This window comes from Vulpes vulpes, chromosome 10 (assembly GCF_048418805.1).
Source record: "Vulpes vulpes isolate BD-2025 chromosome 10, VulVul3, whole genome shotgun sequence".
Taxonomy (NCBI): domain Eukaryota; kingdom Metazoa; phylum Chordata; class Mammalia; order Carnivora; family Canidae; genus Vulpes; species Vulpes vulpes.
This window is the reverse complement of record NC_132789.1, coordinates 78203055-78221521: the sequence shown is the minus strand read 5'-3', so window position 1 is coordinate 78221521 and position 18467 is coordinate 78203055. Positions and strand designations below refer to the sequence as shown.

The 18467-nt window shown below is 35.6% G+C and overlaps 2 protein-coding genes across 5 annotated transcripts in view; one reads left to right on the top strand and one right to left on the bottom strand.

Annotated features, from left to right (window-relative positions):
* Positions 1 to 6824: 6824 nt before the first annotated feature.
* Positions 6825 to 17258, top strand: SYCP3 (synaptonemal complex protein 3). Of its 2 annotated transcripts, none has more exons than XM_072724718.1 (8): positions 6825 to 6868; positions 7701 to 7850; positions 8509 to 8572; positions 8720 to 8754; positions 10495 to 10612; positions 11403 to 11502; positions 14579 to 14677; positions 16673 to 17258. In XM_072724718.1, exons 2-8 carry the CDS (start codon positions 7718 to 7720, stop codon positions 16814 to 16816), a joined length of 693 nt encoding a protein of 230 aa, XP_072580819.1. In that variant the 5' UTR covers positions 6825 to 6868; positions 7701 to 7717; the 3' UTR covers positions 16817 to 17258. The 2 variants fall into 2 exon arrangements, with proteins under 2 accessions (XP_072580819.1, XP_072580818.1); XM_072724717.1 differs by having other exon boundaries at positions 6842 to 6868; positions 7705 to 7850.
* The window catches only part of CHPT1 (choline phosphotransferase 1), a 28824-nt gene continuing 27173 nt past the window's right edge, over positions 16817 to 18467 (bottom strand). For all 3 annotated transcript variants that reach the window (XR_011994951.1, XM_072724716.1, XM_072724715.1), the window contains one exon: positions 16817 to 16986. Coding sequence is in view for 2 of the 3 variants with exons in the window: in XM_072724716.1 (XP_072580817.1) it covers positions 16942 to 16986 (45 nt within the window). In the remaining variant the exon portion in view is untranslated. The remainder of the gene's footprint in view (positions 16987 to 18467) is intronic.

Below are 18467 nucleotides of genomic sequence, written 5' to 3'. Positions count from 1 at the left end.
CAGGACCAGAACCTGAGCCAAAGGCAGATGCTTCACCAACTGAGCCACCCAAGTGCCCCAAATCCTTTTTATGAAGTGAATATGACATTATTATCTAAATCTGATAATTGCAGCAACATAAAGGTAATTACAGACCAATATTCCTTATGAATATTATTGCAGAAATCCTGAACAGACTTCAATATTACAATAAGAAAATAATATACCATGGCCAAGTAAGACTTATTCTAATACAGAGATGGATCTATAATCAAACATTTTAATATAATGTTTTGTATTAATAGGTGTAAGGAAAAAATTGTATAATTATCTCAACAGGTGCTGACAGAGCCTTTAACAAAACCTAACACTCATTTAAAATAAAAATTCAGTTGTAAAGTCATCTTAAAATGGGGAAATACCTGAGGCATTCTTATTAAGGTAAAGAAGCAAAAATGCCCACCACTTCTGCTACTGTTTAACTATCTGACACTGAGGTTTTAGCCAATGAGTGTCAAGAGAAAATAAAGACCCAGGAATTGGAAGTAAAATAATCACTGTTTACAGATGCTATGAAAACATACCTGCAGAACTCTACAGGCTCAGTGAGTCAACTAATACAAACATGAAAAGAATTTTGCAATGTGGCAGGATATACAAGTAACATGCAAAACCCAAAAGCCTTCATTAACACAAAAGATAATCAGGTATATAATGGAAGAGGAAAAAGTTTGATTTATACTTGCAATAAAGACAATAAAATATTTAGGAACAAACTTAATGAAAAACATTCAAAACCTGTATTAAAATATTTTTAAATGCTTCTTTAAGATTTTATTTATTTGAGAGAGAGAGCTTACACACATGAATGGGGGAGAGGCAGAGAGAGGGAGGGAGAAGCAGGCTCCCCACTGAGCAGGGAGCCCAACACAGGGCTCCATCCCAGGACCCCAAGATCATGACCTGAGCCAAAGGCAGACACTTATCTAGCTGAGCTACCCAAGGGCCCCGTATGGTTTTAAATGTACATATAAACAAGAATAAAGTACCACCCTGAAATTCATAGCTTTCAGATCACAGATCTGATGTCATAGGGACTGTACATGGGGGCCCTTGACATGTGTCTTGGTTTGCTATCCATGGGCAGATAGTTCCAGGGTCTGTTCCACTGATCTCCTGCCAGGGCACCTTCTTCCCTCCAACTACTTACCTATCCCCATAAATATTCTGAAGAAAGGGAAGGGAAGGGAAGGGAAGGGAAGGGAAGGGAAGGGAAGGGAAGGGAAGGGAAAGAAAAATATTAAAAATAGAAAGTATACTACAATTGGTGGAAAGATATCTTGCTCTTTGTTGGAACATTTTACCATCAATAAGATGCCATTTTTTCCTAAGCAAATTAAAAAATATAATGAGATCCCAATAAAAAGTCAAGGTTTTTCTGAAATGAGAAAACTTGAGCAGACTAATAAGCAAAGAAACTGAATCAGTAATCAAAAAATTCCCAACAAAAGTCCAGAGTCAAACAGCTGCACAGGTGAAGTCTACCAAATATTTAAAGAGGTCATATCAATTGTTCTCAAACTATTTTGAAAAAATAGAAAAAGGAGGAAAACTTCCAGATTCATTCTATGAGGCATTACCCTATACCCAAACCATATAAAGACTCCACTAAAAAAGACAACCGGCTAAATCCCTGGTGAGCATGGATGTAAAAATTATCAATAAAATACTAGCAAACTGAATCCAACAACACATTTAAAAATAATCATTCACCATTGATTAAGTGGGATTTATTCCTGGGTTGCAAGGGTGGTTCAATATTCACAAATCAATGTGATACACCACATTAATAAAAGAAAGGATAAGAACCATGTGATCATTTAAATAGATGTAAAAAAAAGCATCTGACAAAGTAAAGTATACATTCATGATAAAAACCCTCAACAAAGTAAGCTTAGAGGGAACATACCTCAATGTAATAAAGGCCATATATGAAAAACCCACAGCTAACATCACCATCATTGGGGAACAACTGAGAGCTTTTCTTCTATGGTCAGGAACAACACAGGATGTCCACTCTCACCATTGTTAATGAAAACAATCCTGGAGGTCCTAGTCACAGCAACCAGAGAGCAAAAATAAACAAAAAGCCTCAAAATCAGCAAGGAAGAAGTAAGACACTTACTATTTGTTGACATGATACTCTATAGAAAACTTGAAAAGACTCCAACAAAAAAAAAATGGCTAGAACTGACACATGAATTCAGTAAAGTTGTAGCAAACAAAACCAACATACAGCATTGTGTTGCATTTCTATATACTAATAAGGAAGCAGCAGAAAGAGAAATTAAGCAATCAATCCCATCTACAGTTGCATCAAAAATAGTAAGATATCTAGGAATAAACCTAATCAAAGAGGTGAAAGACCTGTACACTCTGGAAACTACAAAGCACTAATGAAAGAAATGGAAGACAACACAAAGAACTAGTAGAACATTCCATGCTCATGGGTTGGAAGAACAAATATTATTAAAATGTCTATACTACCTAAAGCAATCTACACATTTAATGCAATCCCTATAAAAATAACATCAGCATTTTTCACAGACCTAGAACAAACGATCCTAAAACATGTAAGAACCACAAAAGACCCAGAATAACCAAAGCAACCTTGAAAAAGAAAAGCGAGGCACCTGAGTAGCTCAATCGGGTGGTTAAGCAATTGCCTTCAGCTCAGGTCACGATCCCAGGATCCCAGGATCAAGCCCTGAGTTGGGCTCCCTGCTCAGTGGGGAGTGGGCTTCTCCCTCTGCTCCCCCCACCCCATGTTCTTTCTCTCTAAAATAAATAAAATCTTAAAAAGAAAACAACTATAATGAGATACCATCTCACACCTGTGAGAATGGCCAAACTCACCAAAACAAGAAACAGCCGGTGTTGGCGAGGATGTGGAGAAAGGGGAACCTCTTGCATAGCTGGTGGGAATGCAGACTTGCACAGCCACCCTGCAACACAGTGTGGAGGTTTCTTGAAAAGTTAAAACAGAATTACCTATGATCCAGCAATTGCACTACTAGGTATATACCTAAATAATACAAAAATACTCATTCAAAAGGTTACATGCATCCTAATGTTTACAGCAGCATCATCCACAGTAGCTAAAGTATGGAAACAGCCCATCCATCAACTGATGAATGGATAAAGAAAATGTGATATAGATATAGAATGGAATATTACTCAGCCATCAAAAGAATGAAATCCTGCCATTTGCAGCGACATGGATAGAGCTAGAGGGTATTATGCTGAGCAAAATAAGTCAGTCAGAGAAAGACAAATACTGTATGGCTTCACTCGTGTGTGGTACTTAAGAAACAAAACAAAGAAGCAAAGGGGGTGGGGAAGAGAGGGAGCAAACCAAGAAATACACTCTTACCAATAGAGAACAAACTGCTGGTGACCAGAGGGGAGGTGGTGGGGGCGATGGGTAAAACAGGTAATGGGGACTGAGGAGGACATGCACTGTGATGAACACCTAAAGTTGTACGGAAGTGCTCAATCACTATATGGTATGCCTGAAACAAATATTATACTGTGTTAACGGGGGTTTAAATAAGAACTTATAAAAGTCAAGGTTTTTCTTCTTAGAGAGACATAAGATGGTGCTAAAAGCTATATTTTAAAAAATGCAAGAATAGCTAGGAAAACCATGGAAAATACGGCGATGAGGGGAACCAGCCTATCCAATATTAAAATATACTCATGGGGCGCCTGGGTTGCACGGTTGGTTAAGCTTCTGACTCCTGGTTTTGGCTCAGGCTGTGATCTCACCATGGTGAGACTGAGCCCCTGCGAAGTATGGAGTTTGCTTGAGATTCTCTCCCTCTCCCTGTGCCCCTCCTGCTCTTGTGTGCACTCTCTCTCTAGAATAAATAAATCTTTAGAAAATACATATGTTCATAAGTGTCTATGATTCAGTGTGGTACTGGCACATGAATGATATGTCAGTGATATGTAACAAAATCCAGATGTTGACCCAACTCCTTAAGGAAATCTAGTGTCAACTAAAGGTGGTATTTCAATTCAGTGGAGGCAAAGATTGATGTTTTAGTAAATGATGTTGGGATAACTGGATAGACATTTGGAAAAAGGTGAAATTAGCTTTGTTCCTCACACTATATACTATATAGAGTTTACATTCTAAAGGGGTTGGGGGAGACAATACGGTAAATAAATTACACTTATAATAAGAAATTGTAAGTGCTAGGAGAAAGGTAAATGGGGAAAGGGGGATAGGGAAAGAGAAGAAATAAGGTGCAGAGTTTGCATTTACAGTACCTAAAAGTAGGGGCAGAAGAGGCCTCACTGATATGAATAGTAGTGTTTGAACAAAGACCTGACAACATGGAGCAAGCCATGTACATAGACTTCATTCCCAACTAGGTAAGAGCAGAAAATTACAAGCCAACCTCAATCATGAAAATGGACATAACACACTGTTGAAATCCAACAAAGCAATGTGCTTAAAAAGTGAATATTATCAGGATCCACTTGGGTTTATCACAGTAATGTAGGTTTGGTTTTACATTAGAAACACATATAAATCTTTCTCACCACATTAACAAGCGATTATTTCAATAGATATAAAAATAAAATGCAGCAGTCATTCGTGATTTAAAACAATGACAAAACAAAACAAATAAGCACACAAAAAAACAGCGTACTACAAATAGAAGCTACATTTTCAAAAAAAGCAAACACCTAAATCCTTCATTTAGCGTCGTTAGTAGAAATCTTAGAAACGTGACCTTTAAGATAAGGAAGAATGTTCAATATTGATGCTTCTATTCATCTTTATATAAACATTCTCGTGAGTACGGTCAGAAAAGAAAGCCAAAGAATTAAGAGACAAAAATGTCGTTATTTGCAGATATGATTATACAGCCCCAGCCTCTACAAACTATTAGAAGTAGTGTATTCTTATATCAGATTAACATCAGAAATCAATTGGATTTTTATATACCAGCAATTAGAACAAGATAACAATATGACTTATAATCTAATAACAGCGCAGACCCTGTGCAGAGAAAAAAAGGACTAACTTTATTGATTGATATTAACAAAGTTCTAAGTAAATGAAAAATATGCTATATTCAAGAATAGGAAGACTCAAAATTTTTTTAAAAGATTAAAAAAAAAAGAATAGGAAGACTCAATTTCCTCAAACTGAGCTACAGATTCAATGCAATGCCTATCAAAATCCAAGTTTTTTTTTCCATGGGACTTGGAAAATGGATTCTAAAATTTACATGAGAAACAAAAGTTCAAGAATACACAGAATATTCCTGAAGAAAATAGATAAGGTGTGAGACCTGCCCTATCAGATACCAAAGAGAAAAGGCTGGAGTGATGAAAACTACAGTTTTGGCAAAGGAATAGCAGACTGGCCAGTGGAACAGGTTAAAGAAGCAAACTCAAAAACATGTAAAAAATGTTATATTATACAAACAGATATAGCTGTTATAGGGAAAGTTTGCACTATTCAATGAATTGGATTTCTCATGGGGCAAAAAAAGTAATTGGATCCGACCTTGACACAGGCACAAAAAAATTGCCTCTAGATGAACAAAGGCTTAAAAAATAAAACCTTAAACCCTCTATATTTTTATGACTTCAGGATTAGGATATGTTTCTTTGAAAAGCTAAAGAAAGAGTCATAAAGATTAACATCCAGCGTACATAAAGCCTCAAATACATCAACAAGAAACCTCCAATAGAAATCTTGAGAAAAAGAACATGCAGATGGCCAATAAGCCTAACAGGAGCATAATCTCATGAGTAATTGGAGTAAAATAAAGGCGGCCCGGAAGTCGTACCATCCTATACCTGCTAGAATGGCAAAATGAAGAAATCTGCCCACACCACGTGGTGAGTCCACCCAACGGCAGCCGCTCGCTCTGTCGGTGGGAACGCACCTCGGAAGCCAGGGCTGCGTTACCATGTGGTCCAGTTTGCGACCTGGTGACGTCATACCTCGGGTCCCTGCAGACTTGGTCATATATACCTGAGCTCAGAATTTCATAGGGCCGATGTTCAGACAGGGTGTGCTCTGACGCAGCCCACATGGGCCGGGCAAGAAAACCGATGGAGAAAGTGCGGAAGGGAGTCACAACAAAATCTGTGCAGTGAAGATGAAAGAGCTACGGATGCGCTTAATAATATAGATTCTCTGAGTGACATAATGTGAAGTAAAACGTGAGTGGCCGAGTATTACAAGGGATATGGTATCATATATGTATGCTAATATGACATATATATTTTTACTATCACCCAAACACAAACCCAAGCGAGATGAAGGACACATATATGTGGTAATAAAACTTAGAAAATAGGAGGGACGACGATTTACACAGAATTCCGGATAATTAAAAAAAACAAAAAAGCAAAACCCACACATCCGAAAGGAGAATTAGGGGCGAGGATGGAATGGAAAGGCCTTCCTAAGGAAATTCCAAGGCTTCCAGTAAATTCTACTTCGCGAATTAGGTCGTGTGTTCATCATGTTTCGTGACTTACATATTCTGCAATTTTCAAATTAAATTTTTTTAAGAATTAAAACTTAATCTACAAAACCACACAGGCACAGGCCTCCAGGACACTAAGCCTCCGCAGGCCGCGGCCCGCAAGGCACTCTGGGGCAGCCGTCTCGCGGTCGGTTGCCCGCAGGGGCGAAGCCTGTGGCCTTCTATAGGCACGCGCAGAGCCACCAGCCAATCAGCGACGCCCTCACTAGCCAATCAGCGACGCCCTCGGGCGAGGCGAGCCTCGCTTTTCTCCCGCGTGAAGTCTAACTTTCCTCAGAAGCATCGTGGCGGCACAGCGTACACCTCGGGTAAGGGGCTGGAGTGGTTGGGGCTGGAGTGGTGGGACGCCTCTCGGGAGACCAATTCCTGTGGTTTTGGCCATTGGGGACTTTTTTCAGGCGGGAGGAAGGGAGGACTTTGCCTCGCGCTCCAGTCCGAGGCTGCTTTTGATCCGTGAGGTAAATTTTTAGGGCCTCTGACAGGAAAGTGAAGTCCGTGAACTTCCCTGAGGGCGGGGCTTCCTGCCGTCGAGTGACGGGTGGAATGCAGCGGGCAGAACCGGATCTGACTGGTCCCGACGGCTCAGGCCGCTTTCTGTCTCGGTAGCCGGGTGGGTGGGCTTTCGCCCGCCTGGCGTCGCTCGTTCATGCCCCCCCCCCCCCCCCCCCCGTCAGAACGTGACGAACTAAGGGCTTCTCCTTTGTACCCCGTGTTCATGTCGTGAAAATTTTAGGTGGAATCGTTATTTCCCGCGGCACGGGGTGCGAACCGCCTTTATTTTAGATTTAATTTACCGTGAACTTACAGAGGGGCGTGCTGATGGGGTTAACCCCACCAACTATTCTACAGTTTCCCTTTGTGACGGAAGTGCACAGGCTAGATTTGCTTGAATTTAGCGAGAATCTTGACAAAGGCGGGACTAAAATTCAGATCTCCCAGCCCCCAGAGGCGAACCCTCCATCGGTGGGTGTGTCGTTACCTCTGCTGATTTGGGGCCAACAAAATAAGTGAGGAGGGAACTCCTAGTAAAGTGTTTTTCGACTCTGATCTTTATTCGATAGCGCTGATTTTGAAAATTTAGCAGTTTACTTAAATGATGTCTTTGGATTCAGAAGGTTTGAGAGATTTATTTTGTAAAAGTCAGAAAACCTGTGACTATGGTGCCCTCTGGAAGAAAGCACACGAGGAAGTCTGGGAAGACGTCCATGGAGGATCAGGTTATAAGAGCCTATGAGTTTGAGAAAGAAGATAAAAAAGATCTGAGTGGTTCCGAGGAGGATGTCCCTGAAGGTACGCAGTGTTTAAGGTGGTCGGGCAGTGACCATGTCCTGGTGGTGATCTGTTTGGGACTCACTACAGTTTAAACTTTAATAAAACTTTATTTGTAAAGCGTTTTCATGCACTTCTTGTTTCTCATTTCAAGTTTGAAAAGCTGGTACAGGGACTTCTGGGTGGCTCAGTGGTTGAGTGTCTGCCTTTGGCTCGGGTCGTGATCCCAGGGTCCTGGGATTGAGTCCTGCATCGGGCTCCCTGCAGGGAGCCTGCTTCTGCCTCTGTCTCTGCCTCTCTTTGTGTCTCTCATGAATAAATAAAATCTATTTTTTTTAAAAATGAAAAGCTGCATACCATCTCTTGCCATTACAGTCACTATTCTCCAGATGCCTGCTTCATGAATATAGAATATACACATAACATTAATGAGCAAAAATAAAAACCTGACTTACGACATTAACATGGGAAAGCTTGCAGAATTGTTCCTATAAAATGGTCCCGAATCCCAATTTAATTCCATCTAAACTGCAGGGAAAGTGTGGTATTTATATGTCTGCTTTAAAAAGTTATGTTGGCAACAAAAGCCTAAAAGTACTCAAAATTAAGATATTACACCATAAAAAAGTACCAAAATGGAATACTTAGTTTCGAAATTTTTTTTTTATTGTCAATGCAGGGAAGACTCCAGTAATTGATAAGCATGGGAAGAAAAGGACTTCAGCAGTATTTGAAGATGTGGGGTGATGTGCTCAAAATTATTTTTGCCTCTTACATTAACCTACTTTAAGAAAAGTCTAGTTTGGTTGTGCAGTGAGTATTGTATGTAAATACATTGTACATACGGTATTTCAATCCTTAATGAGAAGTTTTTTGATGTAATTTCACAGGGGTGAAGTACAAAATATGCTGGAAAGATTTGGAGGTATGTTTTAGGAGATACTTGTCTTTTAAACGGTATACCACCTAACTTATATAACAGGAAATGTTAATCAGTGGACTACCAAGACTATTACCACATAGATTTCCTTATTTAACCTTCTCCAGTTGTCCATAGGAAGAGTAAAAATGGTATTAACGGTGTTGAGGTAAGAATGGTGATTTTATTTTATACATGTGTGAATTTAATGGACTTTGGAATTTTAGAATAAAAATGGAAGGGGAAAAGATCTACCCCTCTTTGTATGAACTTTCACAAACTCACAGACCAAGTGTTACAAACACACATATCTGTATGTTATGTTTTCATTTTCTCAATTTAGTTATTTTCTATGACATTCCTGTGTTCTTAGTAGGGGCAATATAAATTGAGCCCTTTAAAATCCCTTTTTATTGTTATTTTTTACTTTATTACATTATGTAGTTGAGAAAGGTAACCCTGCTCGCTAGTAAGAGATCTATAATCAGATAAGTTCATAAACTTTAAATGGTATATTAAATATCAGTTACCTTAACTCTGTTAGGGGATAGGTTTTTGTTTTTTGTTTTTGTTTTTTTGTTTTTTTGTTTTTTAAGATTTTATTTATTAGAGCACAAGCCAGGAAGGGGCAGAGGAAGTGGGAGAAGCAAACTCCCCATTGAGCAGGGAGCCCAACACAATGTGGGGCTAGATCCCAGGACCTGGAGGTTGTGAACAGAGCTGAAGCCAACACTTAACCAACTAAGCCACCCAGGTGCCCCAGGGGTAGCGGTCTTAAAAAGAGAGTCAATATTTGTTTGGCTCTTCTATATGGATTATTCAGTCAAGTGTTTCTTGAAACCTTTGCTCTATTTGGTGGTGGAAAAATGTTTGTTTTGTAATCTTTTAAATTTATCATAGGTGGATATTGGAAATATAAAATATTTGTATAATACAGATCCATCATGATTAACTGAAAAATAACTATTGGCGGTAGAGCCATAGTTTAGCAAAGCATTTTTTGAGGTATTAAAAATTTTATAAAATACAGTGCTTAAAAATGTCCTATAAAAAGCTCCAGAAAGCACTCTTATTCATTGAAACTAATGTGTAACGCTGTGTTGATTATACTTCAATAAGAAATAAATGTTCTTTTAATAAGTCCAGGGGAAAAAAGTTCCACAAAAGTATTTAAAAGATTTCATGAATGAATTTATCAATATATTTAAGATTTTTCTATGCTTGGTTTTTTTATCTTTTTTTGGTAAAAATTATATTTAAAAATATCACGGACTTTTTAAAACTAAATTTCCTATTTAACTGTTTTTATTCTTTTTGGATTCTTTTTAAAAATAATTTTGCGTTTCATATGATGAGTTCTAGAAATAACTCATCTAAATGAGTTTCAGTTGGAGAGTATTTTACAAATTTAGAAAAATTTAGCCTTTTATTAGTTTTTTCTCATGAAAAAGTTAAAGGTCTGTCTTTGAGACCCCCCTCTTTTTTCATGTTTAGCATTTTTCAGTCCTCTCTAAATTAAAAAATTAACCCTAGTTAGGAAAATCAAAATTGAGATACTAATAGCCGGAAATTTCCTTAGGAAAAAAAAAACATAATCTTGCTTTTTAATATTGTACCTACTGTAAGATTTAATTTTAACCGTCTTTCCAAAACTGTTGAAGCAATTATATCTCTATTTAATTTGAATATGTGGGAATAAAATAATTTTCAACATTAAGGTTTAATGGATATTTATTTTTAATAAAGCTGACATTAACAAGGCCCTTCTTGCAAAGAGAAAAAGACTAGAACTGTATACTAAGGCTTCTCTCAAAACCAGCAACCAGAAAATTGAACATGTTTGGAAAACTCAGCAAGAGCAAAGGTAAGGTTGTTGGTTTTTTCACAGCCACAAAATTTGTATCATTTCTTGGTACAAATTATGAAAAATACTATCATTTATTTATTGGAGTCTCTAGTAAAATACATATTTGGCTTGATTTTTCTTTAAGCCTGTTAGTCCTAAAACCTTACTCCTTCACAGACTTGAGATATATTTCTTAGAAATCAGTGCGGATTATAATTTTCTCCATTTAAATAACAACTGGTGTTTTTACTCTAAAGGTTATTTTCATTCTAGAAATACATTGAATAAAAAGTAAATGTCATATAAATTTATTAACTTTGTGATAGTTACCTGTTTTTAACATTGTAGAAAAAGATCAGTTTTATTGTAAATAATCTGGATATTTTAGCTGAATTGACTTAATTGTTCTTTTTTACAAAATCGTTATACCAAAATGGGGAAAAACCAAGTGGTATATTTCTATTTAGACATCTTACATGATAAACACAATAATTTGACTTAATCTACTTATATTGGAACCTATATTCAGTTGGAGAAAAAAACTGCTTGGAAATGAAATGGACTTTTCTGAAAAAATGTATATATAATAAAACTTCCATAGTTTCTGAGAACTAAAGCATGTGAGAGGGCTTTTCTGTTGTTAGCTGGCTAGGAAAATCAGCATAAATCATAATTTTACTTTTTGATTTCATGTTTGACAATTTAAGATGCCATTATTTCCTCTTTTAGTATTTATAAAGTATGTAATCAATTTTGTTTGGAATATTTTGATATAAAATATGAAAATATTCATTGTTATGTTTTATAGGCAGAAGCTTAACCAAGAATATTCTCAGCAGTTTGTGACTTTGTTTCAGCAGTGGGAAATGGATATGCAGAAAATTGAGGAACAAGAAGAAAAACTAGCTGTTAGTATCATGCTTAATTTTATAATCTATTATAACCAAGCATCAAGTGGGAATGGAGACCTTAGCCATGTAGTAGATCTAGGACACTCGGCTGGGTTCCATTTCCCATACTGGCTATGTGTTTCAGTCCTGCTGAATGGGAAACCAGAGAACTCAGGCACATTTGTGAAAGCTGTTGGCCTTTGCTTCCTATATTGGTTGTGATTCTTGCAGTTCTAAGTGACAAATTATCAAAGTACAAAAGAAGGATTATTGATTTATGTAAAAGAAGTTCAGGTATAGTTTAGTTAGCTTCAGACCTAGCTGGATGGATGTAAGGAAGGACTGCATATTATATAGTGTCATTTGGGCTCTGTCTGCGATTTTTAATAGGCTCTTTCAATGTGGTAAGCAAGATAGCTTCTTAAAATTTAGACTTACTACAAGTTTAGTAAACAGTGGACTGTTGTTTGTTTTTTTGTTTTTTGGGTTTTGTTTTGTTTTGTTTTTTGTTTGTTTGTTTGTTTTCAATAGCTAGCAGAAAGAAAAGTCCTCTGGAGGAATATCACTGATAAAGTTTGGATCATTTGCCCATTCCTGAACCAGTCATTACGGTCAAAACATGGTTTACTCTTAATGGCCAGACTTGTGTTACATGCCCATCTCTGTGGGAGATGGAAGTGTGCTATACCCATATGTTATATAACTACAGTAACTACCCTGTTATTATTTTACTCTTTCATTTATAAAATTATCACGTATTTCTTATTTAAGAGTTAAAGTACTATTCATATTAAATAATTTTAGGGGTTGGTTGATCAGCTCAGTTCTGGAAATGTTAATATGAAATATCCAAGGGGATGTGTTGAGTAGGCCCATTGGTATAGGAGTCTGGAGTTCTGGAAAAAAAATAAGAGCTGAATGTGCAAAGTTGGGAATTCTCAACATAAAGACAGTAGTTAAGCCATAAGATGGATGAGACCACCAAGGAAGTGATTGTAAATGTAAAAGAGAGGCCTAAGGACTGATTTCTGGAATAAGTACTTCAGTGTTAAGAGTTCAGAGATATGAGGGAGAACCATAGGGTGGATTTGGCAATGTAAAGGTTGTTGATGTTCTTGATCAGAACGATTTTGGTAGAAAATGAGTGCAGAAACTTGATTAGGAGGAGTATAAAAGAATAGGAAATAGAGAAATAGGGTGGTAGCTTGAGCAGAAAAGGAATAATGTGTGGTTTTTGTTTAAGAATGAAGAAAGAGCAACATATGTTTACTGAGAAGAATAATCTTGAGGGAAAAATAAGTAATGGAAAAGGGGGACAGTTGAATTCTTAAGAATGGTTGGAACATGTGAAGAAGTTGGGAGTAGCAGAGAACAAGGACAGTTCATCCTTAAAAACAGGAAAGAAGGTAAAGTATGTGAGCACAGATATAGGTGGGTAGATAGAAATGATGGAGACTCAAAGTTCTCTTTGGATTGGGTTTCTTTAGTGAAATAATTAGGTTATTGGATGGTAGAAAACATGTTGCCTTTTGAGGTCAAATAAAAAACTAGGGGTGGTGGAAGGGGAGGAGGGGCGGGTGTTGGAGGGGAATGGGTGACGGGCACTGAGGCGGACACTTGACGGGATGAGCACTGGGTGTTTTTCTGTATGTTGGTAAATTGAACACCAATAAAAATTAATTAAAAAAAAACTTTCCTGAGTGGATCAGTGAATGGACTAGGGAAATATAATTTCTAAGCAGCATTAAGGATAGAATTTAGGCCAGTGATCGTGATTTCAAGTGAGACATGTTAGCATAATGGTGGGATTTTCGCTAGTCAGGACCAGCTATAGGGATGCAGGCAGAATTACTGGAGAGTTGAATTTTCCAGGATTGGAGTTTAGCCAGACAAGTGTGACAGCATGAAAATTGGGCAGGATATATGAAAGGATGATTCACCATAGAATTTAAGCTGGATAGGAGGAAAATGAGGACATGGGAATAGGGATAGGGGACGTGAAAATGAGTAAGATGAGTGGATTTTAGGTATGATAGAGATTACTTAATTATGGTACCAAGAGGTAGCTAGCATGGTAGGCAGGTAGTGGTTGTGAATAGTGAGTTATATGGAGAAATAGCATGAATAATGAATGGTTAGACCTGAATTCTGGAAATACACTCTTTGGAATCACATCCTGGTATCACCAAATGCTAGCTGTGAAACTATGAAAAAATTATTTTGATGCCTGTTTCCTTATCTATGAAAGAGGAGTAATAACCTCATGGAGTTGTTTTGAGGATTAAATGAGTTCATATATAATATGTTTATTTAAAGAGTTCAGAGTAGTATCTAACACATAGTTAATGCGAAATTTTCTATTGTTTATACTGTGTAGAGGTTGTAGTTATTGGCAGTGACAAAATCTAGGGTATGAGCATGTACTGTGAATGGCTAAAGTAGGGTGGGGGACAAAAACCGTTGGTGAAAAGTGGTCCAAGGAACTGAAAGCTAAGCATTATTGGAAAGATCATACAGGGGATCCCTGGGTGGCTCAGTGGTTTGGCACCTGCCTTTGGCCCGGGGCGCGATCTTGGAGTCCCGGGATCGAGTCCCACGTCGGGCTCCCGGCATGGAGCCTGCTTCTCCCTCCTCTTGTGTCTCTGCCCCCGCCCATCATAAATAAATAAATAAATAAATCTTTAAAAAAAAGTAAAGATATACATGTTGATACTGAGAGCACCAAGAAAAAAAACATATTTTGGTATTGTTGGGGCACCTGCATGGCTCAGTTGAGTAAACTTCCAACTATTGATTTCAGCTCAGGTCTTGATCTCAGGGTCATGAGTTCAAGCCCGACATTGAGCTCCACATTGGGCATGGAGCCTACATTAACAAACAAAGCAAAACAATATATTTTGAGTATTGTTAAGTGTTGCTATTTTGTGACTGGTAGGATTATTACTGTTGTATATTAGTGGTGAGCTTGGTCATAATAGTTAAAACTGTTGATAGAAAAACTATTCCTTTTAAATGTAACGTAGAATAATTTTTTGCTAAATTTTAAATTTCACCCAAATTGTTACCACATATTTTTTTTTGCTTATATTTGTAGAACTTGTTTCGACAGCAACAAAAGATTTTTCAACAGTCTAGAATTGTTCAGAGCCAGAGACTGAAAACAGTTAGACAGCTATATGAGCAGTTCGTAAAGGTCTGTTGTTGTATTTGGTTATGTAATACATTGTATAATACATTGTTATATAACATTATATTTGAAAGCAGAAGATAGTATTTTTCTAAGTTTAAGGGAAAAAATTATATATTTTAAATTCTTTCCATTTTAAGTGTTAAATATATTTTTACTTTAGGATTCTAATGCTTTGTGGGGATTATTCAAAAAAAGAAATGGTAAATTGGGAATTTTACCTAAATATACATAATGTGCATAAAATTCTTATTTTACTAATAAGAATAGTAATAGTAATAGTTCTGTCTTAACTGAAAATAAAAAGTCCATAAATCATTTCTAGGTAGTCTTTTACTTTGTATCTCCAGAATACAAAGTACTCAATTGAAAATGAGGAATATTTTTCATTTTCTAATATATATGTACGTTATGTCATATTTCTTGTTAGGATTACTGCAGTGACTAAAAATGGCTTTATATCCCATCTTACAAGAAATGGCTCAGATACATAATAGAACGAAAAATCCAGCTGATTAAAAACTTGTGCATCGAGAATTATCTGTTATGCATATTAACAAATTATGGTTTGTGGCATTGACCTCTTATTCATGCAGATATGTACTTTTTAGTAACTATTTGTAGGAGTTCATTGGAATCCTGCACATACCTTTTTTTTTTTTTTTTTTTTGGTGTCAGGATTCTGTTAATCTTGTGCAAATGTTAAAATGTCACCCTTTTAAAGTAATTGGGATGCTCTGAATGAACTAGTAGTAGTTTTTAAAAAACTTTCCTATGTACATCAAAGTTATTTTTAAAAGTGTTTCCAATCAGCTTGCTCTAATGCTCCCTAAAAACCATTTAATCCGTGTGAAGATTGATAAAATACTAACAAAGATTTCTTTAAATCTTATCACTAAATGTTACCATGTAGGGTAGGAACTTTAGTATTACGTTTGACTCCTCCATCTCCCTTATTATTCATAGTAGGTCTTGTAGTTTTTACTCCTGCAGTGGTTCCTTCTTTTAATCCCCAGAACTACTCTTCTAATTTACAACCACATCATTCTTTGTTTATACTACTAAACCTCAACTCATTTCTCTTCTCCAAACTACTCTTCATAGGTCTGTCATATCTTCCTAAAACAGTTCTTCCCTCCTGAAAAAGTCAATATTTCTCATTTTCAATTCAATTCTTAGATTTCAAGTCCCCTTCCATAATGTGATTCTTCTCTTTATGCTTCAGTTACTACATTTGTTAGGTAACTCCCACCCCACCAGATAATTGCCTTCTCTGAACTCATTCATTGTGTACTTCTATGCATTTATCTATGCTCTTGCTCTGAAATGTTTTTAATTACTTTTTCTTTTATATTACTCTTTTGCCAACTAAATTGGAATTAATCCCTATTTTCTACTACATAGCTATAACATGTTGCAATTCATTCTTACTATTAAATTTTGGATTATTTTGTATGTATCTCCTTACTGGAATAAGGGAGTAATCATATATTACTACTTTTTAATTTCTCCACAATACTTAATGTAGTACTTTTTATATAGTAGGAGTTAGGATCACTATTTGTTAGATGGATAATAAAGATTTATATAACATGTTTTTCATAAATTGAAAGATGTAGATTACAGATCATTTTATTCCTTCTAATGAATTCACATCAGATTGACTATTATAATAACATAATTACTTGATATTTAGAAAGCTTATTAGAAATGTTAATTATTATGGCATTCCTTCTTTGTTCTGTTTTGACCTTAGCAGCTCATTAAGCCATTATTTTGAGCAAAGTATACTACTGTCATACTTCCTGTAATACTTGATCCATGTCTGATGGTTTTCTTCCTTTGTATTTTGGTTTCCACTATTAGAATATTTTCATTTGGCATAAATAATTCACATTATTTGAATAGTAGAAAGTTCCTACTATTGAAAATTAATTCTATAAGTTTAGAATCTGAGATGAAAGTGATGGTTTGTAACTGAACTAGCCTTTTGTGTTTTAGAATATGGAAGAGTTGGAGAAGAATCATGATAACCTACTTACTGGTGCGCAAAATGAACTTAAAAAAGAAATGGCTATGTTGCAAAAAAAAATTATGATGGAGACTGTAAGTCGTTACATTTTAAGTTGGAAAAATGAGGAGTAATGCAAGCATTGAAATATTTTATTTGGTGAAATATGTATAACACTTATCTAAAAATTAAACAAATGTTTAATATTTCCTTTCATGTAACAGCAGCAGCAAGAGATGGCAAATGTTCGAAAGTCTCTTCAATCCATGTTATTCTGATGACTCTTTGAAGGAAGAACTTGAACCTAAGTAATATGATACAATTATAACATTAGCTAAGAGGCATGTAATTCTTTTAGAGTGGTTTAAAAATTCTAGTTTAAAATAATACATTGTGTTGTTAGCTTAAGTGCAAGACCCCTCTACTTGTTAACTTTCACATAAAGCTGAACAGTTATATGAATAGTAGCAATTCTTAAATTATTTATACCAAGTTTCCAGCTTTTTAATAGTAATAGTGTATTTTTCTCTTTAACACTTGTATATTAACTTTTAGCAATAAAGATGATTTAATTTCAGTTTTTGGCTTCGGTGTATTTGTATTAGTCCCAAAAGGTAGAAAGCTACAAAGCACAAGTTTAGAAGGTTACATTGTTCTTCTTTAAGAAAAAATATACAAAATTTATGTTATATGTACATTTTACTGTATATACTTAAGTTACACAGCCAGTACTAATGAAAATAAGATTTCAAAAGAAAATTGACTTACAAAATTTATTAAAAGCAACTTAAGTTTGTGTTCTGAAATAAACTGCTAAAAACTATTAAGAAAACTAAACAAGATATATAAAAGTTTTAAGACATGTATTTGTGAATATGTCATTTCCAGAAAGACATCTAAATGCCATTTAATTAGGCTTGGTCCACAATTAAATGACACATGCCCTTAGTAATGACTGAAAGTATATCATTAACATACCTAATTACTTATGGTTTAAATACGTCACATTCATCTTTAAAGTTAATTACCTAGAAAATATTTTGTTTTTCAGTTTTAAATTCAGTAAATATATGGACGTTTGATTACATTCATTTTCAAACTTGAACAGTTAACTTTATACCTTGTCACTAAAACTCTGCATTTTTTAAACACAGTAACATGAAACACTAGAGTCAATAAACTAAATTGTCTCAGCATTTGAAATATATCCGCTAAACTTTACTTTTTGCTGAAATTGCTTTCACTGAATCATTCAAAACAAAAAGTAATGCCCATTAGGAGGAAAGAATTGATATTTTCCCCTCTTTTTTTCATGTTTTATATTCTGATTTTTGCCACTATAATCCACCTTTACCTTAGTTTTAAGGTTTTCCAAGTTTTAAAAAGCAAGTCCATAAGATAGTCCATGACTGTCTTTTTCTAACTATGATAACTTATACAGGAAGAAATTAACCATTATAACATTAAGGAAACAGTTCCTAAATTTTGTGAAGGGCTTTTAAGCCAAAGTGTATGTTGGAATATACATCTTAAGTACTATTTAAACCCTTAATAAAGTCCTATTTGAGCTTACTAATAGAGGCAAATAAGTACTCCAGAGTGGTTTCTGTGTACTTAATTCACATATTTTTTACTTTTAAGGAATAGCAACTTTCACTATTTTTTCAATATGCCTTTTTATTACTTAAGGTGTAATGTGTGTTCGTTACTCCTTTATTTTTTTAAAATTATTTCATCATAAGGCTTATGGTCTACAGAACTTGGACAAAATTAAAAATAAGGTAA

Excerpts from the sequence above, each read along its gene's own strand:
- SYCP3 (XM_072724718.1), top strand. The coding sequence starts at position 7,718 with ATGGTGCCCTCTGGAAGAAAGCACACGAGGAAGTCTGGGAAGACGTCC. Across the intron at positions 7,851-8,508 it reads CGAGGAGGATGTCCCTGAAG|GGAAGACTCCAGTAATTGAT; the intron begins GTACGCAGTGTT and ends TTGTCAATGCAG. Across the intron at positions 14,678-16,672 it reads TATATGAGCAGTTCGTAAAG|AATATGGAAGAGTTGGAGAA; the intron begins GTCTGTTGTTGT and ends TTTGTGTTTTAG.